Below are 27,721 nucleotides of genomic sequence, written 5' to 3'. Positions count from 1 at the left end.
AACTCCGCCCCCTCCTCCCTCCCACTCCCAGCCACGCGGAAAGGGCTGCCTGAGCGCTACCGGCTTCACGGTTTGCCGGGCAGCCCCCAGACCCTGCGCCCCCGGCCAGCGCTTCCCCAGCACAGCTGGAGCCCGGGAGGGGAAGCGCCTAGCCGGGGGCGCAGGGTCTGGAGGCTGCCCGGCAAACCGTGAAGGCGGTAGTGCTCGGGCTTTGGGCAGCCCCTATGTTCTAATATGAACATTAGAATGGCCAAACTAAGTCAGAACAAAGGTCCATCTAGCCCGGTATCCTGTCTTCAGACAGTGGCCAATGCCAGGTGCTCCAGAGGGAATGTGTGAAAAAAATACTTCCTTTTGTTTATTTTAAACCTGCTGCCTATTAATTTCTTTTGTTGACCCCTTAGTTTCTTGTGTTATGAGGAGTAAATAACACTTCCTTATTTACTTTCTCCACACCAGTCATGATTTTATAGACTTCAATCATATCCCCCTTTAGTTGTCTCTTTTCCAAGCTGAAAAGTCCCAGTCTTATTAATCGCTGCTCATATGGCAGCCATTCCATACCCCTAATAATTTTCCAATTCCAATATATGTTTTTTGAGATGGGGCGACCACATCTACACGCACTATTCAAGATGTGGGCATGCCATGGATTTATACAGCGGCAATATGATATTTTCTGCCTTATTATCTATCTGTTTTCTAATGGTTCCAAACATTCTTCGAGTGATTGCTCATATAGATTCCAATTAGGTGTGTGTGCGCCGCGTGCACAGTCGTTGGAAAGTTTTTCCCTTAGCAGCACCCATCGGGTCAGCTGTGGAGCCCCCTGAAGTGGCGCCTTCATGGCGCTCAATATATGACCCTGCTGACCCAGCGCCTCCTCAGTTCCTTCTTACCGCCAATGACGGTCGTTGGAACTGTGGCGTCTTTCTTTGCAAGCTCTCCACATTTCCCTAGTTTCTATTCGGACTGTTTGTATTTTGTAGTTGTTTAGTTCTTAGTTATTGTAGTTAGTTAGCTGTTGGGTTGGCGGGTTTACCCTCCACCCCGACTGTGTTCTCCTTGGGGGACTTACATGCCTAAATCCCAGGGGTTCAAGCCCTGCAAGTCCTGCAACAAGCCCATGCCAATGGGCGACCCCCACGACGCTTGCTTAAAGTGTCTGGGGGAACCACACCAAGTGGACAAGTGCAGGATTTGTAAAGGGTTTCGCCCCAAAACAAAAAAGGAGCAAGACTTTCGCCTCAATCAGCTCCTTCTGGAGGCGGCACTCAGACTGCAACCTACATCGCCGCGGCAAGACCTGGCACCGAGCTCATCGGTGCGCGGCGCCCCGGCGGCAGTGGTGGAAGTGGCACCATGGAAGGACTCTGGGAGAGACCTGCGGCACCACTGCTCCCTGGCACTGAAATCGGCAGGATCGATCTGGCACCGGTCCCATTCCCTGACATAGAAGCGGCACCAGAAGCAGGGGAGGAGTGGATCTCCGACTCAGAGACCCACCCCCTTGGAGCCGACCAATGGGGTGCATCCCAGACAGGAGCACCCAGGGCCGAAGTCTTTGGAGCCAGCACCGTTGACTTCGGCCCCGCAAGGGTGACCGTCGAGTTTGGTGCCGTTGGACTCCCCGAGCCAGGTCATTGAGGAGGTGGAATTGCCATCCACCCCGGACACCTTTGAGGCTGCGAGGGACCTCATTGCCATGACAGCACCAATGTCCCCGGTCCTTTGAGCCAAGTCTCCGGTACCGCAGCATGTGGCACCGTCTTGAGGCAAACTGGCGATGCTCCATCCCTCAGCACCACTGGTGGAATCATGGCACAGCTTGGAGTCCCGGCACCGCTCACAATTGCGGCACTGGTCAGACTCGCAGCACCGCTCCAGATCGTGACGCTGATCCTCATGCCGATCCCATCTCGCAGCAGGTCCCACTCCCAGCACCGGTCATCCCGACACTGGTCAGTGTCCCCGCACAGATCCTGATCTCGGCACCGCTCCCCAGCATCGCAGCACCACTCACTAGTCCAGCTCTGCTTGGCACCGCCCTGGCCATCGCGGTCCCGGTCCCTGTGTTCGGACTCAGAGACAGGGTCTAGATTCTCAGAGCAGGGTCGGCACCGGTTGAGCCATGGAAGGCCTGAGGTGGGGAGCAGGGCCATGGCCTTTGCAGTGGCAGGGACCAGCGCAGTGGCCATTTTGGACCCTGTGGGCGTACCACCAAGCCCAGAGCACCCAATCCAAAGGTTCCCATTCGGTGACCTCTGAACTACAGGTGCCGGAGGCATCAGCCAGTCACCACACCCCTAGGGGTGCCGAGGAGGTACCCATCGCTCGACCTCCCCTGGAACCAACCCCAGTTCCTGAGCCTGATCCAGGTGTGGTTGGCCCTGACAGAGAAGCAGGACAGGAGGCCCCTGGAGACCAAAAGGGTCAGGAGGATCCTGTTCCCTCATTAGCCTCCTCGTCATCCTCCCCGGATGAGATGGTTGCAGGCACCTCTGTCTGTGGACTGCCCCCCCTAAACAGCTGCGCCCACCAGGACCTCCTTTGCAGGGTGGCACGAAATATGGGCTTGCAGGCCGAGGAGGTGGTGGAGTTGGAGGACCATCCGAGGGTGGCTATACAGAACAATGCTAAGACTATTTGGCAGACCCTGGCCTACATCCCTCCCACCGGGAAGGGTGTGGAGAGGAAGTATTTCATCCCATCTAAGGGGTACGAATACTTCTTCACACACCCGCAGCCTTACTCATTGGTGATGGCTGCAGTAAATGAGAAGGAGAGGCAGTGACAACAAGCCCCAGCACCTAAGTCCAAGGATGCCAAGCGCCTAGATTTATTGGGGAGCAAAGTGTATGCTATGGGGAGGCGGGGGTGTTGCAACTCAGGATTGCCAAGCCAGCAGGCAATTCTGAGTAGATATAGCTTCAGCTCCTGGAACTCGATGCTCAAGTTTAAGGAGCTGGTGCCAGCGGAGTCCAGGGAGGAGTTTAGAGCGATAGTGGAGGACGGCAAGGCGGTGGCATGGACCTCTTTACAGACCTCACTGGATGCTGTGGACTCAGCGGTGCTCACCTTGTTCTCTGGTATCACCATGAGGCGTAGCTCATGGCTGCAGACTTCGGGACTCCCGCCCCAGGTTCAACAGACCATGCAGGACCTGTCTTTTGATGGGGCAGGTCTGTTTGCAGAGCAGACTGACTCTAGGCTGCATAGCCTAAAGGACTTCAGGGCTACCATGAAATCCTTGGGTATGCACACCCCAGCAACCCAATATAAACATTTAAAGCCTCAGCAGCAGCAGCACTCCTATTCTTCTCGGCCGAGGCAGGACTTTTATAGGAGAAGGGGCAGGAATGGCAGACGAAAGCCTTCCCACCTCCTGCCCGGGCAGGGCCAGGGACTAAAACATCATTGGATTCAAACCAGGCCTTTTGAAGGTGGCGTGAGGATGGCGCACCAGCCTCACTTCCGGCTCCTTCCCCGTCTTTCTTGAATTGTCTGTCCCACTTTTACTGTGCTTGGTCCCAAATAACTTTGGACTGCTGGGTTCTTCGCAAGGTAGAAGTGGGATATTCTCGCCAATTCTGCTCCCTCCCACCCCCCTTCCCCGTCCCTCTTTAGGGTCTCTCTTCAGGGACCCTTCTCACAAGCAACTCCTTATCCAAGAGGTGCAGGCACTCCTTGCCATGGGAGAGGTTCCTCAGGAGATCAGAGGCAAGGGATTCTATTCCCGATACTTCCTAATCCCCAAGGCCAAGGGGGGGTCTCAGACCCATTCTAGAGCTGTGAGGTCTCAACAAGTTCATGGTAAAGTTGGAGTTCCGCATGGTCTCCCTGGGCACCATTATTCCCTTCCTGGATCCGGGAGACTTGTACACCGCCCTCGACATGAAAGACGCATACTTCCATATAGCTATTCGGCCTGCACACAGGTGATTCCTATGCTTCGTGGTTGACCACAAGCAATATCAATTCACAGTCCTACCATTCGGCCTCTCAACAGCCCCCCAAGTATTCACCAAGTGCATGTCGGTCGTGGCCACTTTCCTCCATTGGAGGCAGGTGCAGGTATACCCCTACCTCAACGACTGGCTGCTCAGGGACTACACCGGGAGGCAGATGGAGTCTGAAATCTGATTGGTCAGATCCACATTCAAGAGACTGGGTCTCCTCCTCAACTTGAGGATGTCAACCTTGGCAACGACTCAAAGAATTCTTTGCATATAGTCATGTAGAGGTGTGTGATCAAAATGAAAAATGTCTCTGAGATTCAGTACCGGGTATACTATGGCACTACCACACCAAACCCATACTCGGAGTCCACAATGACTACTTAGGGGCCCACAAATATGTTTGGCGCCTGGGTCCACAAAAGGTTAAACCAGCCCTGCTTGAAGGGGACTCCTTTGCACACTGTCCGAGGGTTGAGCCACCATTGAAGGGAATCAAGCACCTGCCCTGGCACTGTGACCACTGAATTCAGGCTGTCATGTCCCGGGTGATAGGCCGAAGTGAGCCATGACTGTAGAGGCCTGAGCTTCAGTCTGGCATGCCAGATCCTGTAAGTGCAGGCTGCCATGTGGCCAAGGAGACTCAGGCATTCCCTTACTGTAGTGGTCGGGTATTGCCTCAGCCCTTGAATGATGTCCATCATGGCTTGGAATCGGGACTCTGGCAAAAGTGCCCTTGCCGGAACTGAGTCCAACACTGCCCCAATGAATTCATGGCGGCTCAACCCTCGGACAGTGTGCAAAGGAGTCCCCTTCAAGCAGGGCTGGTTTAACCTTTTGTGGACCCAGGCGCCAAACATATTTGTGGGCCCCTAAGTAGTCATTATGGACTCCGAGTAAGGGTTTGGTGTGGTAGTGCCATAGTATACCCGGTACTGAATCTCAGAGACATTTTTCATTTTGATCACACACCTCTACATGACTATATGCATTGCCATACACAGCTCCCTCAGCCCCCAGTTTCTCACTGAGCTGTACACCCATGTGGGTTTACCAGTGTCCACAGTGAGTAGAACTTTAATAGTGATCAGGGAAACTCCCCACAGTTTTATCTCCTTCCTCATTCAGACCTTCTATAGCCATGTCTCCAGTACAACCCTATTTCACCAGTCACAGTATGTGGTCCTAGTCTCAGCTCAAAGTTCCAAAGCCAGCAGATACCTGATCAATTCTGACAAATCCCTCCCTCAGCACGCATCCTGCCATTTGAGCAAGCCACTTGCAAACACCATTTCCCCAAAGTGAGGACTTAGGCTGGTGTCTTCAGATTCCCAAGGGCTTTCTCCCTCTGCTCCCATCTACATGCTAGTCTACTACCTAATCACCACTACATGCTTGTTTCTATTTTGGACTTGCTCCCCAACCAGCTGGGGCTATTCTCCTGCTGCAAGCCTGACCTGCTTCCTCTTTCCATGCATCCTTTGACATTCCTTTCCTACTGGTGACCTCTGTTCCTTGAGGTTAATTCCAGTTTCTTTATCAGCTCTAGCTTAATGGCCCCCAGTAGTCATAGAGCCACCTGCAGCTTCTCTGGCTATAGACAAGGGGCTAATTGCCAGAAGCCAGCCTTAGATAGCTGCAGCTACTAGTCAAGAGAGGGGTGGCAATTCCAAGGCTGAGCATGCTTGAACCTTGCAACAGCGGCACTAGGGACTCTAAATCCTCTGCACTGGCCCTAGGCAGCTGCAGACTCTGCAGTTAAGCGCTTCCCTCCTCTAGGCCATGGCTTTAAGTACCTGAGATGCCCATCACCTGCAGCAGAGGCCACCAATTCCCACGCACCCCTCAGCTAGCACATAGTTGTGCAGAAAGTGCAGCCTGAATGATTTTGAAAGCTGGGGTGCCAGGCGGTTCCCATCCCTGAGCAGCAGCTCTGCAACAAGCTCACATGGCCCCCCTCCGCTATGGGACCAGGACCCTATGAAGACAGTGGAGTTACCCCATGTATAACCAGTTCTGTCCAAAGCCTGCTGAAGTGAGTGGGAGTCTTTTCATTATCTTTAATGGGCTGTGTATAGAAGCAAAGGACCCCATTCTAGACTCTAGGAGCAAAGTGCATTCTATGCTGCACTGGTTTACTATTGTAACAGGAAGGTCTCACATTACCTAGTGAATAAGCAACACCTCCTACAGCACCTAACTTTTTCTGAGAGGCTTCCCACCCAATTACTAAATGTAAACCTGCTTCGCTTACAAGAGCTGAAAATATCAGGTAGTGATATGGCTTTCCCCCATTTCCCATTCACAAAAGCAAGGCACTTCTGAATTCAGTAAGAATTTTGGATGTGCACAGAACACAGACAGGACTGGTTCCCACATGGTTACAGAACTGCTGTAAAGTGGAACCATTTTCAGCTTGTGTGATTGGAGGATATCTGGATCCATATTATAAGACTGTCCCACATAAATGAGGAAAAGTTGAGGTGCCTTTGTTATTCTTTTGTTCCACTCTTCGTTTCTATGGGGAATTTGCCAATGCAATATTACTGTCTTCCATTTAAACAAACAAAACAAAAAAAGGTAATGGCTGTTGAAAATAGCTATTCCAGTCCTAGTTAGCGCTGGGGAGATGCCAGCATTTGTTGCTCAATTTTATCCTACTTTTTCTACAGCAAGTTAAGGTGGATCAGCATATTTGATTTGGGAGAAATGATGATTTAGTTGAGCAGGGGATTAGACTAGATGACCTCCTGAAGTCTCTTCCAACCCTAATATTCTATGAGTCTATGATTCTAAGTAACAGCAGCCTAAATTGAGCTTGAGCACTCCTGAATTTTGAGAGTGTTCAGATCTGGAGGGCAGGTGCTAAATTCCCTTTCTGAATATTAGATAAATCTGGAAAGGAAAAGCCAATTTCTGCTTCCATGGATCAGACATGGAAATCCTCCTATGTGCCTGGTACTGTATCTAAAGCTGCCCAGGTCCTCTAGTAGAGCCTTCCCTCCCTTACTTATCATTTTAGTGGGATCCACATACCTCCCCTGCTAAGCTTCAGATAGAGAGGTGCACTGTCCATTTAGTCCACCCAATTCCTTCTTTGGGAGCTGCAGGGCGAGGTCACACCAGCATCCCTAATCCAGTCTGGAGAAGTCTTCTGAGGGTGATATCTGGGCCAAAGCCTTCTACTCCTTGGGCATACTTGTTCCCCATTCACTGTGCCACCCACTTCTAGCAGCCAGCTCTCCATTCACAGCAAGCTGCAGCTCATGGGGTCTCAGCTTCCTCAGTCCCTCCCACTCCCTTTCCTGTTGATAGCTGCCAAGGGAATGCTGGGAAATGTAGTTCCTTCCCTGTTCCAGGGCCGGCTCTATAGGCAGGGAGATGGCCAAGGAACTACAGCTCCCAGGGCCCCTTGGGTGCTCAGCTCCCATGTTGGATCCCTGTTGTTCTGAGGCTCCTTGCTCTCTTGGCCTCCACTTCTGCAGCGCTGCTAGAGGGGAGGAAATGAGTGTTATGGGACCCTTCTGAGCTTGGGTCCGGCGCTATGGAGCCATTGGCGCTATGGTAAATCTGGTACTGCCTTCAACAGCCCTCAGCCCTCCTTGTCCCTAGTAATGGACGCGTCAGTTCTGGGATGGGGAGCGCACTTGGGAGACCTCCAAACACAGGGCCGTTGGTCGCAGGACAAGCTCTTCCTCCACATCAACATCAAGGAGCTGAGGGCAGTGCGACTAGCATGCCAGATCTTTCAGGCCCAACTACAAGGTCAGTGCGTAGCAGTTTTGATGGACAACACCACTGCCATGTTTTACATCAACAAGCAGGGTTCTCTCCCCTATGTCAGGAAGCCCTCCAGCTGTGGGAGTTCTGCATAGCCCACTCCATTCACCTGGAAGAATCCTATCTACCAGGAGTTCAGAACGCACTGGCGGACCACCTCAGCAGGTCCTTCTGCAATCACGAGTGGTTTCCCCAGGTTGATCTGTTCGCCCCCCGGAGCAACAGAAAGTTCCCAATGTTCTGCTTCTTCCAGAGACACAGCCCAGGCTCAATCATGGACGCATTCCTGCTACTCTTGGGAGGCCGCCTGCTCTATGGCTTTCTCCCATTCCCTACTCCAGGTCCACAAGGATGAAGCAGAGATAATTCTGGTAGCACCAGCATGACCTCGACAACACTGCTACACCATACTCCTGGAACTGTCAGTGGACACCCCTGTCACGTTGCCTCTCCTCCCCGACCTGATCACTCAAGACCACAGTCACCTTCATCACCCCGACCTGCAGTCCCTCCACCTCATGGCTTGGAAGCTTCATGGCTGAATCCCATGGAGCTTCTAAGGGAGGTCCTACTCGGAAGCAGAAAGCCCTCCACTAGAGCCACATATCTGGCAAAGTGGAAAAGATGTACTTGTTGGTGTGACCAGCGTTGTACACCCCCTCTCCAGGCACCTGTACCTCTCATCTTAGAGTACCTTCTGTGCCTGAAACAGCAAGGCCTGGCAGTGTCCTCCATAAAGGTACACCTCACTGCTATCTCGGCCTTCCTACGGTTGGTCGGTTCCTCAATGATCTGGAATGGCTACATCCCCAGATCAGATAGCCTGTCCCTGCGTGGGACCTTAACTTGGTCCTCTCCAGGCTAATGGGGCCCCCATTTAAACCACTGGTGAATTGCTCCCTTCTCTGTCTGTCGTGGAAGGTAGCCTTTCTCGTTGCCATTACTTCAGCAAGGAGGGTGTCTGAGTTAAAGGCCCTTACCTCAGACCCACCTCATACAGCTTTCCACAGGGATAAGGTGCAACTCAGACCTCACCCGGCCTTTCTTTCTAAGGTTGTGTCACGCTTCCACACTAATCAGGACATTTTCCTGCCAGTTTTTTATCCTAAGCCTCATGCCAGTAGCCGTGAGCAGAGGCTGCACTCCCTGAATGTTCGGCAAGCACTAACTTTTTACATCAAGCTCACTAAGTCATTCAGGGAGTTGAACCAGTTGTTCATAGCGGTGGCAGACCGGATGAAAGGGCTCCTGGTCTTAGCTCAAAGAATATCTTCCTGGATTACGTCATGCATCCACACATGCTATGAGCTGGCCAAAATACCAGCCCCGGCTCTTACAACACACTCCCCAAGGGCTCAGGCCTCATCAGCGGCATTCCTGGCCCAGGTCCCAATACAAGAAATCTGCAGGGCAGCAACTTGGTCCTCAGTACATACATTCACCTCTCATTACGCCATCATCCAGCGTGCCAGAGATGATGCGGCTTTCGGCAGAACGGTGCTCCAATCAGTGATTCCATAACTAGGCTTGGAATTGGAATTGATATGAGCAATCACTCAAAGAAGAAAAAACAGTTACCTTCTCGTAACTGTTGTTCTTCGAGATGTGTTGCTCGTATCCATTCCAAACCTATCTGCCTTCCCCTCTGTCGGAGTAACTGGCAAGAAGAAACTGAGGAGGCGCCAGGTTGGCAGGGTCATATATTGAGCGCCATGAAGGCGCCACTCCAGGGGGCTCCATAGCCAACCCACGGGTGCTGCTAGGGAATAAACTTTCCGATGACTGTGCATGCAGCAAGCACACACCTAATTGGAATGGATATGAGCAACACATCTCAAAGAACAGCAGTTACGAGAAGGTGAGTAACTTTTTTTTCTGGTTTTTTTTGACTGCTGCTGCACATTGAGCGGATGTTTTCAAAGAGCTATCCACAATGACTCCAAGATCTCTTTCTTGAGTGGTAACAGCTAATTTAGATCCCATCATTTTGTATGTATAATTGGGATTATGTTTTCTAATTTGCATTTATCAACATTGAATTTCCATTTGATAAATTGAATCCATTTTGTTGCCCAGTCACTCAGTTTTGAGAGATCCTTTTGTAGCTCTTCGCAGTCTGCCTGGGACTTAACTATCGTGAGTAGGGGTCCCTGCCATTCTCCATGTCATTATGAATGTAGATCTGAAAGGCTGACCATGTTTTTATTTCATAAATGTAAAGGTCAGAAAGCACCACTGTGATCATCCAGTCTGACCCCTTATATAACAGGCCACAGAATTTCACACAGAAATTCCTGTATTGAGCCCAATAATTTGTGATTAAATTACATTATATATTTTAGAAAGATGTAGTGATTCCAGGTGATGGAGATTTTATGACAGCCTTCAGTAATCTGTTCTAGTGGGTAATTACTCTCACTTTAAAATGTGCATAATATTTGTGTCTGTTTGAAATTGTGTGTTGTACATTTGATCTACATTTTGTAGCTATTCCAGGAAACATTTCTGATAAGAAAGAAATTAGGAGTGTATTCAGCTTTGTATTCTTTCTCTGACATGAGTGTGGTATGTGGAGATAAGACTAGTTGTCATTATTAAGCTATTAAATAACGTAGTGTTAGAAGGTTTGAGTTAAAATTGTGCATTATAGTTTGATGTGTGACTTGAGGATGATAGTATTGTTGAATTTAAAGTGTGTGTGTTAGAGAGTTTATCGGCGTGTTGGTGTCATTTATGTCTTATGATGGCACTGGGCTAATGCTTGGAAACTGCATGTGAGAGGTGTCTTTAGCTTAGAATTTCCTTGCTTTTTAGTATTTGCATTATGAGGAAATTCACTTGAGAAATGTTGATTCTAAGGCCTTACTATACTATAAATCTCATCAGTTTAACTGGATTGATTTAGACACCAATGACCAAATTAAGCTAAAGCAATATAAGCAATATTGAAACTGATTCAAGTGGGTCTATGTAACAGGGTTGGGACTGACCACCTGGCGCCTCCTGCTGATCGTCTCGGGAATTAGCTCAGTCCAGAGGAACGCCCTCTTCTGGTGGTGTCCCACCCGTTGTCTTGCCCTTGGTTGGCGTCTGAGCCCACGCTGCTCTCCAGCTCGCGGCATCCTCTTCAGGACCACTGCCCTCCGGCAGTGCCCCTCAGTCCATCCACACCCCCTTTGGGGGGGGTTAACAGAAGTCTTTGCACCAGCCTCAGCAGCCTGCCACAACCCCCAAGTCTAGCCCCTCTTACGTCAGGGGGCAGGTTGCAGCCTGACTCGGCCCCTGCTCCATGGCCCAGAGCAGCACAAGGGGGAAAAAGGGGGACCCAGGTCCGCCCGCTACTCTGGGTCCCAATCCAAGGACCCTCTAACGGCAGCCTCTTGGCCCTCCTTCTCTCCCTTTGCCTTCAGCCTTCCCTGGGTCACTTCCACTCTGACACCATTGCACCCTCTAGGCCCTTCTATTCAGGGCTGGCAGTCTGGCAGGTACCAGGCTGAAGCTCCACTCTGCTTCCCTGAGCCTGCCCAGCGCCTCAGCCTGCAGACTTTCATAGAATCATAGAAATCAGGATTGGAAGGGACCTCAGGAGGTCATCTAGTCTCAAAGCAGGACCAATCCCCAGACAGATTTTTGCCTCAGATCCCTAAATGGCCCCCTCATGGATTGAACTCACAACCCTGGATTTAGCAGGCCAATGCTCAAACCACTGAGCCATCCCTCCCCCCTTCCTCTCTGAAGGTCTGGGGGAGACTGAGTGCTTTCTCCCTGAGCAGCCTTTTTATAGGGCTGAGCCTGGCCCTGATTGGCTGTCTCCAATCTGGGCCCTGATTGGCTCCCAATAAGCTCTTCTCCAATTGGCTGCCTATTTGCACAGGCTCACTGGCCTGCTGCAGCCTAAATTCTCCAGGAGTGGGACACCCGCCCCACTACAGTCTACATAAGGGGTTTGCACTGGTTTAAGTAGATCAGTTTTAAATCAGTTTTAGTTAAATCAGTGCATTTTTCTAGTAAAGACTAGAGCTAAGTTAATTTGTATGGAAATTATTGTTATATGGGCCCTAGATGACCTGCAGCATGAGGGGCAGATAAAATATGAATTAAATTAAAGTCGCAAGTGCCTTTCATCTGAGGATCTCCAAGCAATCTGAAAGTATTAATTAAATAGATCTCATACTCCCCCGAGAAGTAGGTCAGTATCAATTATCCCCATTTTATAGATGGGGAAATTGAGATACAGGAAAGAGAAGTTCCCAAGGTAAAAGAGCAAGTCAAAGGCATGGCTGCGAATGGAATCCAGGAATCCTCACTCCCAGTTCCTTTGCTTTAACCCACTAAAAATAAATAAATTAAATAAAAATAAAATCATAGAATATGACCCAAACTCCCTTGCTAGAGCAAGGAATAGAATCTAGAGTATCCTGACTTCCCTTGCTACAACGCTCTAGGACCCACTTCCCACCCAGAGCTGTAGGAATCCTGATTCCCAATCTCCCTGTGCTAACCCATTAAACCCCATCCCATTCCAAAGCTGTCAGTTAGTCATCTCAGATGCAATGGAGGCTTTGACTCCTTGATCTTAATGCCTTATCCACTAGATCTACTTTTCTCTCTGGGAACTATCCACCCTAGGGATAGAGTCTGTGAGAGGGCGCATATCCAAGAGCAGAGATGGGATAGTCTCTCTCTGTGTGGCTCTGAGGAAACCCCACCTGGAATCATGCAGTCAGCCATTGACCCCTCAATCCCAGAAAGACAGTGACAAGCTGGGAGAGCTCAGAGAAGAGCCACCGAAAACACTTCAAGGATCAAAGGGGTCTAGTTCTGAGGAAAGATTCAGAGTTAAATGGGCCAGATTTTGTTTGTGGCTTGCGAAGTCAAGTTAAAGTGCATATGCTTGTGTATATTGGGCTTCCCTGCAGATGTACAGCGTAAACAGGACTTGTCAGCATCTCTGTATAATAAGCTTGTTGCAAATGTGGTGCATTCATGGATGTGTGTATTGTTGGGGCTGAGTTTGCATAATGTAACCCCCAGCAAAGGCCACTTGGAGACCATTTCTCTGGGTGAGCTATGACTGTTATGTAACTGGGCAAGAGTATTAAGGTCTGGACTGCACTGAGACCAGCTGCAAAGAACTGCTTATAAAGTCAGAAGAATCATGATTGTGAACTTAAATGCTAATGTTTTTAAGCAGCTTCTTTTTTTTTTAATCCCTCCTTTAAGTAAAAAAGTAACCAGGGAAATGAAATGTAAAAACAATTTGCGATAATGTAAAAATTCAACACCCCAAATACTGAGGGGACCGATTTCTTCCATCACATGGGTACCACTCCACTACAATGGGAGTAAGAGATAATAATCTTAAATAATTTTCTATGGACATCCAGTGAGCAAGCATTAAGATTATTATCTCTTATTAGTGAAGATCCCCAGGTTTATAAATAAAAGATATGGCAACAGTAGTAATTTTTTGGCATTTATATCATGAGCTGAAATTTTGGTGTGAAGTGGCCTCATACATACAACTCACTCTCTTTTTCCATTTTTCTGTCTTTGTCTCCCTCTCCGTCTTTCAGGGTCCACTAAGAACCTGTAGTAGCTCTGGAGTGAGGCCCCCACCCCCCGCTTCCGGAGGAGCTGACCCTGCCCGAATCCCTGAGGCCATCATCTCAGTCTCCCGGGGAACAGTGGAAGGGGGGGAAAGTGACACAAATTTATGTTTTCATCCAACTGGGCCAAGGAGAATGGGGGTCCCACACCCAAAAGAATGAAGACTCGACAGAACAAAGACTCGGTATGTGAAAGGGGAGGAGGTGGTGGGGAATCAAGGACTGGAAAAGAAGGAGAGCTGTGGGTCAGGACTGAGGTGCATCAGAAAAGCTATGTGGTGAATGTAGGACTGGAGCAGTGGAATGCTGTGGGTTAACACTGAGGGCTTCAGCAGAGCTGGAAGGTGGGGCAGGGATTGCATAGCAGGGGGAGCTGCAGGGTGCACTCAGTGTGTTTTCTCTCATCTGAGATGTCAATGCGGAGTGGACGGAAGAAGGAGACTCCCGGACCCCGAGAGGAGCTCAGGTCACGGGGCCGAGCCTCCCCAGGTGGCATCAGCACTTCTAGCAGTGATGGCAAAACTGAGAAATCCCGGCAAACCAATAAGGTAGGAAACATTAGTGTGATATTGAGTGGTACCATGAGGTCCACCAAGAACCTGGCAGGGATTGGTTCTTCCACCCTGCCCTCAGGAACTTGCTTATCCCCCAACCATTTTACCAAGAGGTTATCCCCCACCGACCCTTTTCAGTATTTGTTTTTGCTAGGTTGTGACCTGCTAGAGAAACCATGACTCCTAAATCCCCAAGGTCCTGTGTCAATCTGTCCAATCTGTCATTTTGTGTACAAATCACTTGTATGTCAGCTGTCTCTCACCCACTGTGGGAGCTTCAGGAAAGAGTTCCATGTGTGACCCTTCTTTCCTCTCCCTTGCAGAAAGGACGGGTGGAGGAGTCCTGTACCCCCAAGGGTAACAAGCAGGGCCGGATGGAGGAGATTTCAGAGAGTGAAGGGGAGGACAGCAATGCCCCCAAGAAAACCAAAACTGAGGTGAGTTTCCCTTTGCACCCCAAAAACACCTCCATGGTCTGGTGCAGGAAAAAAGCCTCTGGGAGTTCCCCTCCCTCCCTCTTGCGCTGGATCAGGTCCACGGAGCCGTCAAGCCTGCTGCCCTGGCTGCACTGGATCACACCATTGTGTTGGTTGTGGGCTGACAGGCTTTACCAAGCAAGACGAGACAATCCTCACCCATAAATAGGCCTCCTCCCACATTTCAGGGGCTTGGCCCAGTCGCAGCACTTCCCTTTCTGGGGCAGGAGGTGGCTCCCCAGAACCCAGGAGCATGTAGTTCCCCAGGATAACCCTGTCAAGTCTAGCATATCTTCCGTCCAACTTGTCCTCTGGGGTTGAGATCATGCTGGCCACACATCATCACTTGCCGGATTTAGGTCTGGCTCAGCCAGCTAGTCTGGGACGTCCAAGCAGCCCTGGATGTGATCAGCTAGCTTGCTGCTTTGTCAATTCAGGGACACTGATTGTGTGTCTGGACTGTCTGGAACTGCCCTACAATGATTCTAGTTAAGTGGTTATATGAGTTAAGACTCATGAATTCTCTTCCTGGCTCTGGGAGGGCTATAGGGCCTAACAGTTTAGAGCAGAGGAGACTGGGAATCAGGACTTCTGGTTTCTATTCTCAGCTCTTCCCCTGACTCAGTGTATGATCTTTGCCAAGTCCTTTCCCTCTCCTTATTACTGTTTGCATTTCAGTGGTGTCTAGAAGCCCCAACCAAGATTGGGCCTATTGCTGTAGGCGCTGTACAAACACGCAGTAAGAAAAAGCTGTGCTCCAAAGAGCTTACCTCTAAATAGACAAGACAGGTGCAGGATTTTTAAGCTCTTTGGAGCGGGGCCTTCTTGTTATATGTGAGTACAGCACCCAGCACATTGGGGTCCTGATCCATAATGGGTTTCCTACACGTGACTGCAATTCACAGAATACTAATACCATTTTACAGATAGGAAACTGAGGCACGGAGAGGTGAAGTGACTGGACCAGTGTCACACAGGTCTGTGGCAGAGCAAGGGATTGATTCCAGATCTCCCAAGTCCCAGTCTAATACCTTAACTACAAGACCATGCTTCCTGTGTAACAGGGGTATCAGATATCTGGCCTGCATGATGTGTTCGTGTGGTCTGCAGGACATAGTTACATTCTCCAGAATCTCTGCTTTCATTTTTTAGAGAAGTAAGTTTCTTGCCCTTCTGCTTGCAGAAATGACCTTTTGAATGTGACCCGAGTGTAACTGATTCAGTGTTGTCTGCCTGGGTCTGCAGACAGCCTGAAATGAGGACTCAGAGGAGGGAACTCCTCAGTCCCTATTGGGTCTTTTGCTCTTTACACAACAAACATAATATGAAGGAACCACATAGGCATAGTGGGGTCCAAGGACATTCAGAGGAGATTCACAGAGACAGGAACAGGGAAGGTGGGGAGCAATAGAGAAAGGGGGATGGGAAGGAAGAGACATGAGGGGCAGAGATAGCAATGGCCCAACAGGCTGTGGGTTTCCTTCCTCAGTGCTGAATGTGACGATAAGGCATTAAACAAATAATAAATAATCACTGAATATTTAGTTAGTTCATAAAGGCCATATTCTCCCCTTGATCTCTGTACAAATCTCCCACTGCTGTGGAGGGGAATAGTCCTGAATTATAGCCTGGACCACAGACCAGAATTCGGCTCTTTCTTCCAAATACGTTTGACACTCCTGCTTTATAACTGTTCTCTGTGCGTCAATTACCCCCTCTGTCAAATAGGGCCAATGATACTTACCGACCTCCCCGGGGTCATGAGACTTAATTCATGAATGTCTGTCAAATAAGTGGAGCTTTGCAAATGGAAGGCACTAGGATTGTTATAAATACACTGCCAAAGGACATCTGCTTCCATCTGCTGTGAATCTGTTGCCTTTCCCTTTTCTGGGACATGAATAAAGTAGGGCCAGGGGAGGAGGAGCATCTCACAACCTTCTTTGGTGCCTCCAGAGAGGAGAGTCACTGGGGACTACATGTAAGGGGTGTCAGAAAAGGGTGACCTTCCTTCTCAGCTCCTATAGCGAGGGGCTGAGAACTTCAGAAAGGAGAATCTCTGGGGCTCAGAAAGGGTTAACTTTTTTGCTCATGCTCTGAGGGGCTGTCTGATATCTCCCTCTTCTCTGTACCTCAGGAGCTACCATGTCCCCAGTCTCCCTCGGATGTTGACAGCCTTGATGGTCACAGCTTCAATGATGAGATGAGCAGTGACCCACGGGACATTGACCAGGATAACCGGAGCACCTCACCCAGTGTCTACAGCCCAGGCAGTGTGGAGAATGACTCAGACTCGTCCTCTGTGCTGTCCCAAGGGCCATCCCACTCCTACCATCATCCCTCACTGTTCCCCCAGAGTCCCCCACCTGCCCCTCCAATTGACAGCCTAGCCCGTCCACTCGAGCCAGGTTTCAGCCTAGCAGGCGAGGTCCACCCTCAGGCCCCTGCAGGTGGATACCACTCTCAACTTGAGACTCAGGCATCGAGGATTTTCCAGGCCCAGGCACCACCAGTGCCTGCCTCCTCTTCCTCTTCCTCTGCTACACATGCTCCTCTTTATCCCACTGCCAGTGTGGTCCAGGGGGGGCCCAAAGCCACTACTGGAGGGGGGGGCCTCCCAGTGCCAGGAGGGCGTGAACAGACCCTTGGTGCCAAGCACAACCCACCACCCACTACTCCCATCTCCCTGGCCTCTGTGGCAGGGGGGCTACCCCCTCAGAAGACTTCCCCAGGCAACCCCCTGGTAGCACCCCCAGCTTCTGCCCCTTCCTTCCCCCATGTCACAGCCAACCTGCCTCCCCCACCAGCCCTGCGCCCACTGAATAATGCGTCCACCAACTCCAACTCGCCTGGGATGGTGGGGCAGGCATTGAGTGGGCACCTCCCATCGCCCCACGGGATGGGGCAGGACAAGGCACCTGCCCCACCCCCCTCACGTTACCCCTATGCCCCCCCTCCACCCAGCTCTTCTGCTCAGTACCCTCCACCTCCCCCTGCCCAGGCCCTGCCCAGCTACAGTGCCTCCTATGCCCACTCTTTCCCCCCACCTAGTGGCCTCTCCATCTCCAGCCAGCCCCCCAAGTACACCCAGCCCTCTCTGCCCTCCCAGCCTGTGTGGAGCCAGGGTCCACCACCCTATGGCCGCCCCCTGGGCAACACCAGCTCCCACCCCACTGCCTCCTTCCCTGGCCAGCCCTCCCAGCAGCCACCACAGCAGCACCACCACCATGGCCATGGCACTGGAGGGGGGGTCTCCCCAGCCACAGCAGCTCCTCCCCAGCCACCTGGAGGTTACCCCCACCCCTTGGAGTCAGGCACTCATCACCCTTCACATGTTGCCTATGGGCTACGTCTCTACCCACCCCACAGCCAGGCCTCATACAGCCAGGCTCCTTCAGCCTCCTCTTCCTCCTCTTCCTCCTCCTCCTCCTCCTCCTCCTCTTCCCAGGGGACATACCCAGGTGTCTGCGCTCATCCCCAAGGGCAGAGTCCTGCTGCCTACGCCTTCCCTCCACCACCTCCACCCTCACCTGCGCATGGAGCTGGCCCACCAGTCACCTCTGCCTCTGTCACCCTCTCCACTGTCATAGCCACCATGGCCTCCTCCTCAGCCCCCTACAAGACGGTGTCACCCCCTGCTCCTCCCTCCACTGTGGCCCCCTATGGGAAGCGGGCAGGCTCACCTGCCCCCACATTCCAGCCCCCAGCTCCCTATAAGCCAGGCTCACCCCCTTCTTCCTCCTCTTCATCGTTCCGTGCAGCCACGCCCCCCGGGTACAGAATGACCTCTTCTCCAGCCGCTGGCAGCTACAAGGCCCCTTCACCTGCTCCCACTGCCCCCCCATTGCCTGGCGGCATGGCAGCCCCTGCTCCCCACCTACCACCACTACCACTGAGCGCTGCACAGATCAAGCAAGAGCCGTCAGAGGAGTACGAGCCCCCGGAGAGCCCAATGCCGCTGGCTCGGAGTCCCTCACCAGCCCCCAAAGTGGTGGACGTACCAAGTCATGCCAGCCAGTCAGCCAGGTGAGCAGGGAAGAGCAAGACAGAGAGGGGAAAATAAGACAGAGGGAGGAACATGGAGACAGAGGGAGAAAAGAAGGGGGGAGAGGAGGGTGGGGGAAGGGCAGCTTTCCAGGGCCTGCATCAACAAGTAACCCCCACTGGAGTCAAAAAGAGTGACCTATCCGGAGGGTGGGCCTTTGTGCTGGGCATCCAGGAAGGGCTGGGTCGCTGCAGCCCCCGCATAAATTAGAGCAACCCAGTTTGCAGGGGGGGCATCGTTGCAGCCCGACACAGTGCCTATACCAGGGAATTTTCTCGTGGACTTTTGGTTTATGGTACCTGTAAGCTGCCACAGTGGCATACAGTGGTGGGAGAGGGGATGAGAATCTCACCCTGTGTGTTTGGGGAAGGAGATTGGGCCACAGAGGTAGGTTGCTGGATGCAAGTAAGGGAAAACCATATGAAAAATAAGGGACAACTCTTTATTTTAAGGGACATTTTAGGAAACACCATTTCCCTTAGCATATCATGTATTTGTCTCTCAAGTGTACGTTTTTTGTGTCCTCATATATACAATACAAATATCATAAGCTTCAGTGAACTGTTTAAAATGGTACTTATCAGTTTTCATACATTTCAATACATCTTTGTTCTGAAATCAATTCATAAAACTCTTTACATGTACAATTGAAATAAACTTTAATTTGAAGCTCAGCCTTAACAGAATCAATATTTAGCAAGTCTTTTTACACAAGGAAAATATTCTTTCTGCTGCTGCATTTGAGGTAGAAATGAACATAATAAATTCCATAAGTTTTAAGAAACTGGGAGAAGGAGCTGGCTACCATGTTTCAAAGTCCCACCCTTTCCCCTGCACACAATATTCACTGAACCTTCTTTGCTGTAACATACTAGTGCCCATATGTGGCAAGCATTTGCTATTTACTTAGTCATTAATGAACCTTTCCCTTTCCAAAAGTTTTCTAAATTCTTCCTCGCATTTCCTTACCTGTGTTATAAGTATAAAAACAGTCCAGGGGTCGAGAAACTTCTGAATATTTAGTATGTTTTAACAACAAAGTCTCAAACATGAAGCCACATCCAAGATTTTTTATTTCAGGTGCACAATTCAGTGCAGTCTTAAGACAATACCAAAAGAGAAAAAAAATTTGAGCTTTGTGGTTAGTTTTTCTTAAAAGTAGGGCTGTCAAGCAATTAAAGAAAATAATCACAATTAAGCGCACGATTAATTGCACTGTTAATAATAGAATACTATTTATTTAAATATTTTTGGGTGTTTTCTACATTTTCAATATATTGATTTCAATTACAACACAGAATACAAAGTGTACAGTGCTCACTTTATATTATTATATTTTATTACAAATATTTGCACAGTAAAAACAAAAGAAATAGGTGAATTGAAAAATACTAATACAAGTACTGTAGTGCAATCTCTTTATCATGAAAATTGAACTTACAAATGTAGAATTATGTACAAAAAAACCTGCGTTCAAAAATAAAACAATGTAAAATTTTAGAGTCTGCAAGTCCACTCAGTCCTACTTCTAGTTCAGCCAATCGCTGACAAACAAGTTTGTTTACATTTGCAGGAGATAATGCTGCCCGCTACTTGTTTACAGTGTCACCTGAAAGTGAGATCAGGCGTTCTCATGGCCCTGTTGTAGCCAGTGGTGCAAGATATTTATGTGCCAGATGCGCTAAAGATTCATATGTCCCTTCATGCTTCAATCACTATTCCAGAGGAAATGCTTCCATGCTGATGACGGGTTCTACTTGATAACAATCCAAAGCACTGTGGACTGACTCATGTTCATTTTCATTATCTGAGTCAGATGCCACCAGCAGAAGGTTGATTTTCTTTTTTGATGGTTTGGGTTCTGTAGTTTCTGCATCGGAGTGTTGCTCTTTTAAAACTTCTGAAAGCATGCTCCACACCTCGTCCCTCTCAGATTTTGGAAGGCACTTCAGATTCTTAAACCTCGGGTCGAGTGATGTAGCTATCTTTAGAAATCTCACATTGGTACCTTCTTTGCGTTTTGTAAAATCTGCAGTGAAAGTGTTCTTAAAATGAACAGTGTGCTGAGTCATCATCCGAGACTGCTCTAACGTGAAATATATGGCAGAATGTGAGTAAAACAGAGCAGGGGACATACAATTCTTCTTCGAGTGATTGTTCATGTCCATTCCAAGCAGGTGAGTGCGTGCCGCGTGCACGCCAGCCGGAAGATTTTACCATAGCAGCGTCCGTAGGGTCGGCTTCAGCGCCCCCTGGAGTGGCGCCTTCATGGCGCCATATATAGGGGCCCGCCGACCCTCCACCCCCTCGGTTCCTTCTTACCACCGGTGACGGCTAGCTGGAACTTCACTTGCTCTTCAGCAATCTTGGCAGTGTCCCGTTTCTTCCTTGTAAATAGTTTAGTTAGCTTTAGAGTTAGTGTAGATAGATAGTTGTTGGGGGGTTTTCCCCAACGCATTCGTCACCCCGCTGGGGCATGCCCGGGTCCCCAGGGTTTAAACTCTGTAAGGACTGCGGGAAGTTCATGCCAAAGAGTGACCCGCACTCTTCCTGCTTACGGTGCCTAGGAGAGAGCCACCAAAGAGACAGGTGCAGTATCTGCAGGGCATTCCGCCCCAGGACTCTCAAAGATAGAGAGCAGAGACTCAAAGTTTTACTAATGGAAGCGGCCCTGCGGCCACATTCGGACCCCGGCGCTGACGCGGCGCCCAGCACTTCATCCTCGGCACATCATGAGGCTAAAGCCTCCAAACCCCGGCACCGGAGAGAGTTGGCACATAGGAAATCGGCCTATTCTCCAGCCCAGTGGCACCGCTCCCCAACGACAGTGGGTACTGCTCCCCCTAGGTCCTCCTATTCGGAGACCTCAGACTCGGAGGCGGACTCGTACCGCTCCACCAGATCGAGGAGCAGGCTATCGACCTCGCGGGTGAACCTCCAGCCTTATCCGCCGCAGTGGCAACAGCAGTGGCAACCGCCCCCCCCCCAGTGGCCGTTCTGGACTCCATGGGCTTACCGTCAGTCCATGGGACAGGCGTACGGGCTCCGCTCAAGGTCCACATCGGTCTCATCAACGTCGGTGGCTCCGGCTCAAATGTCTCCACCACCGGCATCGCCGTCTGACAGGAATGTGCCACAACAGAACCTGGCACCGCCTAGTCAGATACTGGGACCGGCAGGGACCGTGGTTCCGACGCCGCAGGCACCACCCAGCACGCCTCATCGTTCAGTCTTGACCCCGGTACCGGCCGCGGTGCCGCATCCTGTACCTGCACCGGCCACGCAACCTGAGTACCGTGTGCCGCAGGCCCCCACAGAGGCCGAGGGTATAGAGGAAGGCCCTTTGCAGGTGATCTCCTCTCTTCCTCTCCGGATGATGCAGTCGCGGGAACTTCAGCGGCACCGGCCCTAGAGAACAACAGGATTCTCCAACAGTTACTCATGTGTGCAGCCCAGAGCCTCTCGATCCAAGCCAAGGAGATCGAAGTGGATACGGATCCGGTGGTCGACATCCTGACCCCGTCAGGCCCATCCAGGGTAGCCCTACCTCTGATAAAAACTATTGCGGACACATCCCGCACCTTGTGGCAGATGCCAGCCTCATTAGCCCCCACGGCCAAGAGGCAGAGAGGCGATATTTTGTCCCCTCCAAGGACCATGAAACATCTTTATGCCCACCCTCCCCCGGACTCCCTAGTGGTGGATGCGGCCAACCAAAGGGAGCATCAGGGATTCCAAGGGGCTGCACCAAAAAACAGGGAGGCCAAGAAGTTGGACCTGTTTGGGAGAAAGGTGTATTCAACAGGGGGGCTGCAGTTGCATATAGCCAATCAACAGGCTATAGTGAGCCGGTATGGTCACAATACATGCTTGGCATTGTCTAGGTTCACAGAACTCCTTCCTCAGGAATCGCGAACCGAATTCTCAGCCCTAGTTGAAGAAGGGAAATTAATTACCCGAGCATCCCTCCAGGCAACCTTGGATGCGGCGGATGCAGCCTCACGCACATTGGCGACTGGGCTGGTCATGAGGCGGGGAGCCTGGCTTCAGGTCTCAGGCCTTCACGTGAGGTCCAACAGACCATCCAGGACTTCCCCTTCAAAGAGCCCATGCTCTTCTCTGAAAAGACAGATAAGAGGCTGCATAGCCTAAAGGACTCGAGGGCTACCCTTCGATCGCTGGGCTTACACACCCCAGTTACCCATCATAGGCAATTCAGGCCGCCACAGGCCCCGCGGCCATACCAGCCTCAAAACCGCACGGACGTGTTGCGCAGGCGGGCCGGGACCGGCAGAAGGAGGCAGCAACAACAGCCCTCCGGCCAGTCATCTGCCCAACCAAGACCACCACCAGGGCCTAGCGCCCCATTTTGATGGCACGGTCGGGGACGATCTACCGGTCACAACTCTGGATCCGTCCAACCCTACCTTTTTGTCACGTCTGTCCCCCTTCTATCATGCATGGGCCCGAATCACATCGGACAGCTGGGTGCTCTGCACGGTAGAGAGGGGATATTCTATCCAGTTCTCCTCCCTCCCGCCCCACCAGCCCCCGTCCCCATCCCTCATCAGGGACCCCTCTCACGAGCAACTTCTAATTCAAAAAGTGCAGTCCCTCCTCGCAGCAGGGGCAGTGCAGGAGGTTCCTCAGGAGTTCAGGGGCAGGGGCTTCTATTCCCGCTATTTCCTAATACCGAAAGTGAAGCGGGGGCCTCAAACCTATTCTGGACTTGCGGCGTCTAAACAAGTTTGTGAAAAAGCTCAAGTTCTGCATGGTCTCCCTATCCTCCATCATACCCTCCATGGATCCAGGAGACTGGTATGCTGCCCTCGACTTAAAGGACGCATACTTTCATATTGCAATAATCCCTCAGCACAGGCATTACCTCAGATTCGTCGTAGGCAACGCCCATCTTCAGTTTACAGTTCTACCCTTTGGACTGTCAGCAGCCCCAAGGGTCTTCACAAAGTGCATGGCAGTCGTGGTGGCCTTCCTGCGCAACCAGGGAATTCAGGTCTTTCCCTACCTGGACGATTGGCTCATCAAGGGCCGTGCCAAGGAGTCTCAGGTGGTTTTCATCAGGAAGACCTTCCTCGAGCTCGGCCTCCTCCTGAACAAGGCCAAGTCCAGACTATCTCCAACCCAAAGAATAGAATTTATAGGGGCGGTCCTGGACTCGACACACGCCAGAGCGTACCTCCCAGAGACCAGGTTCCGGACCTTGTCCAACATTATTCTCGGTCTCCAACATTACCCGACCACTACAGCAAGAAATTGCCTCAAGTTAATGGGTCACATGGTGGCATGCACCTATGTGGTGGGCCACGCCAGGCTCAGACTGCGCCCGCTCCAGTCCTGGTTAGCAAAGGTGCACCGGCTGGCCAGGGACTCCCTAGACTCCGTAGTGACGCTCCCTTGACCAGTGCTGGATTCCCTCCAGTGGTGGCTCGACCCACAGGAGGTCTGCGCCAGAGTACCCTTTCTCAGCCCCCAGCCCTCTCTATCCCTGGTAACGGACGCGTCAGATTTGGGGTGGGGAGCGCATCTGGGGAACCTCAGAACCCAGGGTCTTTGGTCACAAGAGGACCTTTCCTTACACATCAACATCAGGGAGTTACGAGCAGTGCGTCTAGCATGCATGACCTTCAAACCCCTCCTGGCAGGCAGGTGTGTTCCGGACAACACACCAGCGATGTTCTATATCAACAAACAGGGTGGTGCACGCTCCTCTCCCTTGTGCCGAGAAGCCCTCGCGTTATGGGACTTCTGTGTACAGAACGCAATTCACCTGATAGCATCCTATCTACCGGGGAAGCAGAACGGGCTGGCGGATGCCCTCAGCTGCTCGTTCCAGGGCCACGAGTGGTCTATTTGCTGAGACATAGTATCCTCAATTTTCCGTCTCTGGGTCCATCCCCAGATAGACCTGTTTGCCTCAAGAGAGAACAGGAAGTGTCAGCAATTCTGCTCCCTCATGGGATGCAGTCCCAGGTCCCTGACGGACGCCTTCCTCCTCTCCTGGGAAGACGGCCTACTTTACGCTTTCCCCCCGATTCCCATGGTTCACAGGGTAATCCTCAAGACTCGCAGGGATCACGCTCGTGTCATCCTGATAGCGCCGGCATGGCCGTGCCAACACTGGTACACATCGCTCCTGCACATGTCCATACGGGCACCCCTCAGGCTGCCCCTGCTCCCAGACTTGATCACACAGGATCGGGGTCGCCTACGTCATCCGAACCTGGAGTCGCTCCACCTCACAGCCTGGATGCTCCATGGCTAAACCCTGTGGAGATGCAATGCTCTCATCAGGTCAGGCAGGTCCTTCTTGGTAGTAGAAAACCCTCCACCAGGACCACGTACATAACCAAGTGGAAACGCTTCTCCATCTGGGCCGAACAGCAGGGGCAGGCTCCTTTGCTTGCCCCGATCCCTCTCATATTGGACTATTTGCTTCATCTGAGACAACTAGGACTCTCCCCCTCTTCAGTTCGAGTCCACTTGGCGGCTATCTCAGCATTCCCCCCGGGAGCGGGAGGGAGCTCAGTTTTTGCAAACCCACTAGCTAGTTGCTTCCTCAAGGGCCTGGACAGACTGTTCCCGCATACTTGTCAGCCGGTCCCAGCTTGGGACCTCAATTTGGTCCTGTCCGCCCTCACAGGGCCACCTTTCGAGCCTCTGGCTTCGTGCTTGCTGTTATATCTTTCATATAAGGTTGCATTCCTAGTGGCTATCACATCGGTCAGGAGAGTGTCGGAGCTTAGAGCACTGACATCAGAGCCTCCATACACGGTCTTCCACAAAGACAAGGTCCAATTCAGGCCGCACCCAGCGGCCGACCCTACGGACACTGCTATGGTAAAATATTCCGGCTGGCGTGCACGCGGCGCACGCACACCTGCTTGGAATGGACATGAACAACACATCTCAAAGAACAACAATTACAAAAAGGTGAGTCACCGTTTTTTCTCCCCTAAGGAGTTCAGTCACAAATTTAATTAATGCATTATTTTTTTAATAAGAATCATCAGCATGAAAGCATGTGCACTGGAATGGTGGCTGAAGCATGAAGGGGCATACGGATGTTTAGCATATCTAGCGCGTAAATATCTTACGATGCCAGCTACAAAAGTGTCATGCAAATGCCTGTTCTCACTTTCTGGTGACATTGTAAATAAGAAGAGGGCAGCATTACCTCCTGTAAATGTAAACAAACTTGTTTGTCTTAGCGGTTGGCTGAACAAGAAGTAGGACTGAGTAGACTTGTAGGCTCTGAAGTTTTACATTGTTTTGTTTTTGAGTGCAGTGATGTAACAAAAAAATCTACATTTGTAAGTTGCACTTTCACAATAAAGAGATTGTACTACAGTACTTGTATGAGGTGAATTGAAAAATACTGTTTCTTTTGTTTATAATATCTACAGTGCAAATATTTGTATTAAAAATAATATACAATTTGATTTCAGTTACAACACAGAATTCAATATATATGAAAATGTAGAAAAACATCCAAAATATTTAATAAATTTCAATTGGTATTCTATTGTTTAACAGCGCAATTAAAACTGCGATTAATCACATTCATTTTTTTAATCGCAATTAATTTGTTTGCGATAATAGCGTGAGTTAACCGCCTAATCGAGAGCCCTACTTAAAAGATTAGGTTTCTTTAGGCTGAATTCTACACTGAAAACAGGGTCTAATCAACAGTTACTTTGAAGCTGCTCTGCTAAGGTTGATTCAGCCTGTCCTTACTGATATGACAAATTAATGAAATAAGGAAGTCTAGGGATGGTCCCTTAAAATAGGGATGGGTAGTCACCCTGCACAGAGGGGACTGCTGGGGCGGGACACAGCAAGGGAAGGGGTGTATCAGGTGTGTGGGGCACAGCTGCTTTCCACAGCTCTCACTGGCTCCAAGATCCCTGCACACCCTCCACCTTCCTTGATACATTTCCAGGCTTGTGCCAGTCCTCACTATTCCCCCAGTCCTCCATCTCTCTCACACTCTGACACTTGTGCCTCCGTTCTTCTCTACAGGTTCAACAAACACCTAGATCGTGGCTTCAACTCCTGCTCCCGTACAGACCTTTACTTCGTGCCCCTGGATGGCTCCAAGCTCGCCAAGAAACGGGCAGATCTAGTAGAGAAGGTCCGCAGGGAGGCTGAACAGAAGGCCCGGGAGGAGAAGGAGCGGGAGAGGGAGCGGGAGAGGGAGAAGGAGAGAGAGAGAGAAAAGGAGAGAGAATTGGAGAGAAGTGTGGTAGGTGTTGCAGTGACCCCACTGGGGAAAATGGGGCTGAGCAAGAGGTGATGTTTAGGGATCACAGTGCCCCCTGCTGGGATAGGCTCTCGTTAGCCTCTGACATTTAAAAGCTTCTTTGCTCTCTTGCAGAAAATGGCTCAGGAGGGCCGGCCAGTGGAGTGTTCATCTCTCGGCCCTGTCGCTCACCGTCCATCCTTTGAGCAAGGCAGTGCCGTGGCTACCGTCCCGCCGTACCTGGGCCCCGACACTCCAGCTTTGCGCACGCTCAGCGAGTATGCCCGGCCCCATGTCATGTCCCCCAGCAACCGCAATCACCCCTTCTATGTGCCGCTGGGTGCTGTTGACCCCGGTCTGCTGGGCTATAATGTGCCAGCCATCTACAGCAGTGATCCAGCCACACGGGAACGGGAGCTGAGGGAACGGGAGGCCCGGGAACGAGACCTGAGGGACCGGGACCTGCGGGAGCGTCTCAAGCCTGGTTTTGAAGTCAAGCCAGCTGAGTTGGAGCAGCTCCATGCTGTGCCTGCTGCTGCCATGGATCCTTTCCCGCGCCATGGAGGGCTGGCTCTGCAAGCAGCCCCTGGCCTGCACCCTGCTTTCCCCTTCCACCCAGGGCTGGGCCACCTGGAGCGGGAGCGGCTGGCACTCGCCACCGGCCCAGCCTTGCGTCCCGATATGTCATATGCTGAGCGACTGGCGGCTGAGCGGCAACATGCAGAGCGGGTAGCTGCCCTGAGCAATGACCCCCTGGCCCGACTGCAGATGCTCAATGTGACGCCCCATCATCACCAGCACTCACACATCCACTCCCATCTCCATCTGCACCAACAGGATGCCATTCATGCAGGTGAGGGGAGTGCGAGGGCTCAGGGTGGGATCCCCAGCCTCCAATGCTCTCTTTCTCCCTGTAGGTTGTCTCATTGGCTCATTTTCATACTGTATCTCTTGTCTACACCAGAAAATTTAGGTGCTTCCAGCTCTGGTTCTAGCTTCTGAGCAAGTCTTAGAATCATCTCAGCCTGCACATGTTCAGTG

The 27,721-nt window shown here is 51.1% G+C and overlaps 1 protein-coding gene across 15 annotated transcripts in view; it reads left to right on the top strand.

Moving 5' to 3' along the window:
* The window catches only part of ATN1 (atrophin 1), a 76,618-nt gene that overhangs the window by 44,556 nt on the left and 4,341 nt on the right, over window positions 1-27,721 (top strand). For 11 of the 15 annotated variants that reach the window (XM_005312012.5, XM_008176002.4, XM_005312014.5 and 8 more), the window contains 6 exons: window positions 13,313-13,530; window positions 13,756-13,893; window positions 14,223-14,336; window positions 16,513-18,401; window positions 26,461-26,683; window positions 26,816-27,533. In XM_005312012.5, the coding sequence (XP_005312069.1) occupies window positions 13,453-13,530; window positions 13,756-13,893; window positions 14,223-14,336; window positions 16,513-18,401; window positions 26,461-26,683; window positions 26,816-27,533 (3,160 nt within the window). In that variant the 5' untranslated portion in view covers window positions 13,313-13,452. The remainder of the gene's footprint in view (window positions 1-13,312; window positions 13,531-13,755; window positions 13,894-14,222; window positions 14,337-16,512; window positions 18,402-26,460; window positions 26,684-26,815; window positions 27,534-27,721) is intronic. The other 4 variants (XM_065585337.1, XM_065585333.1, XM_065585331.1 and 1 more) reach the window with 1 other exon arrangement.

The sequence above is a fragment of the Chrysemys picta genome, chromosome 1 (assembly GCF_011386835.1).
Source record: "Chrysemys picta bellii isolate R12L10 chromosome 1, ASM1138683v2, whole genome shotgun sequence".
Classification (NCBI taxonomy): Eukaryota; Metazoa; Chordata; order Testudines; family Emydidae; genus Chrysemys; species Chrysemys picta.
This window is presented reverse-complemented; position numbering and strand designations above follow the sequence as displayed.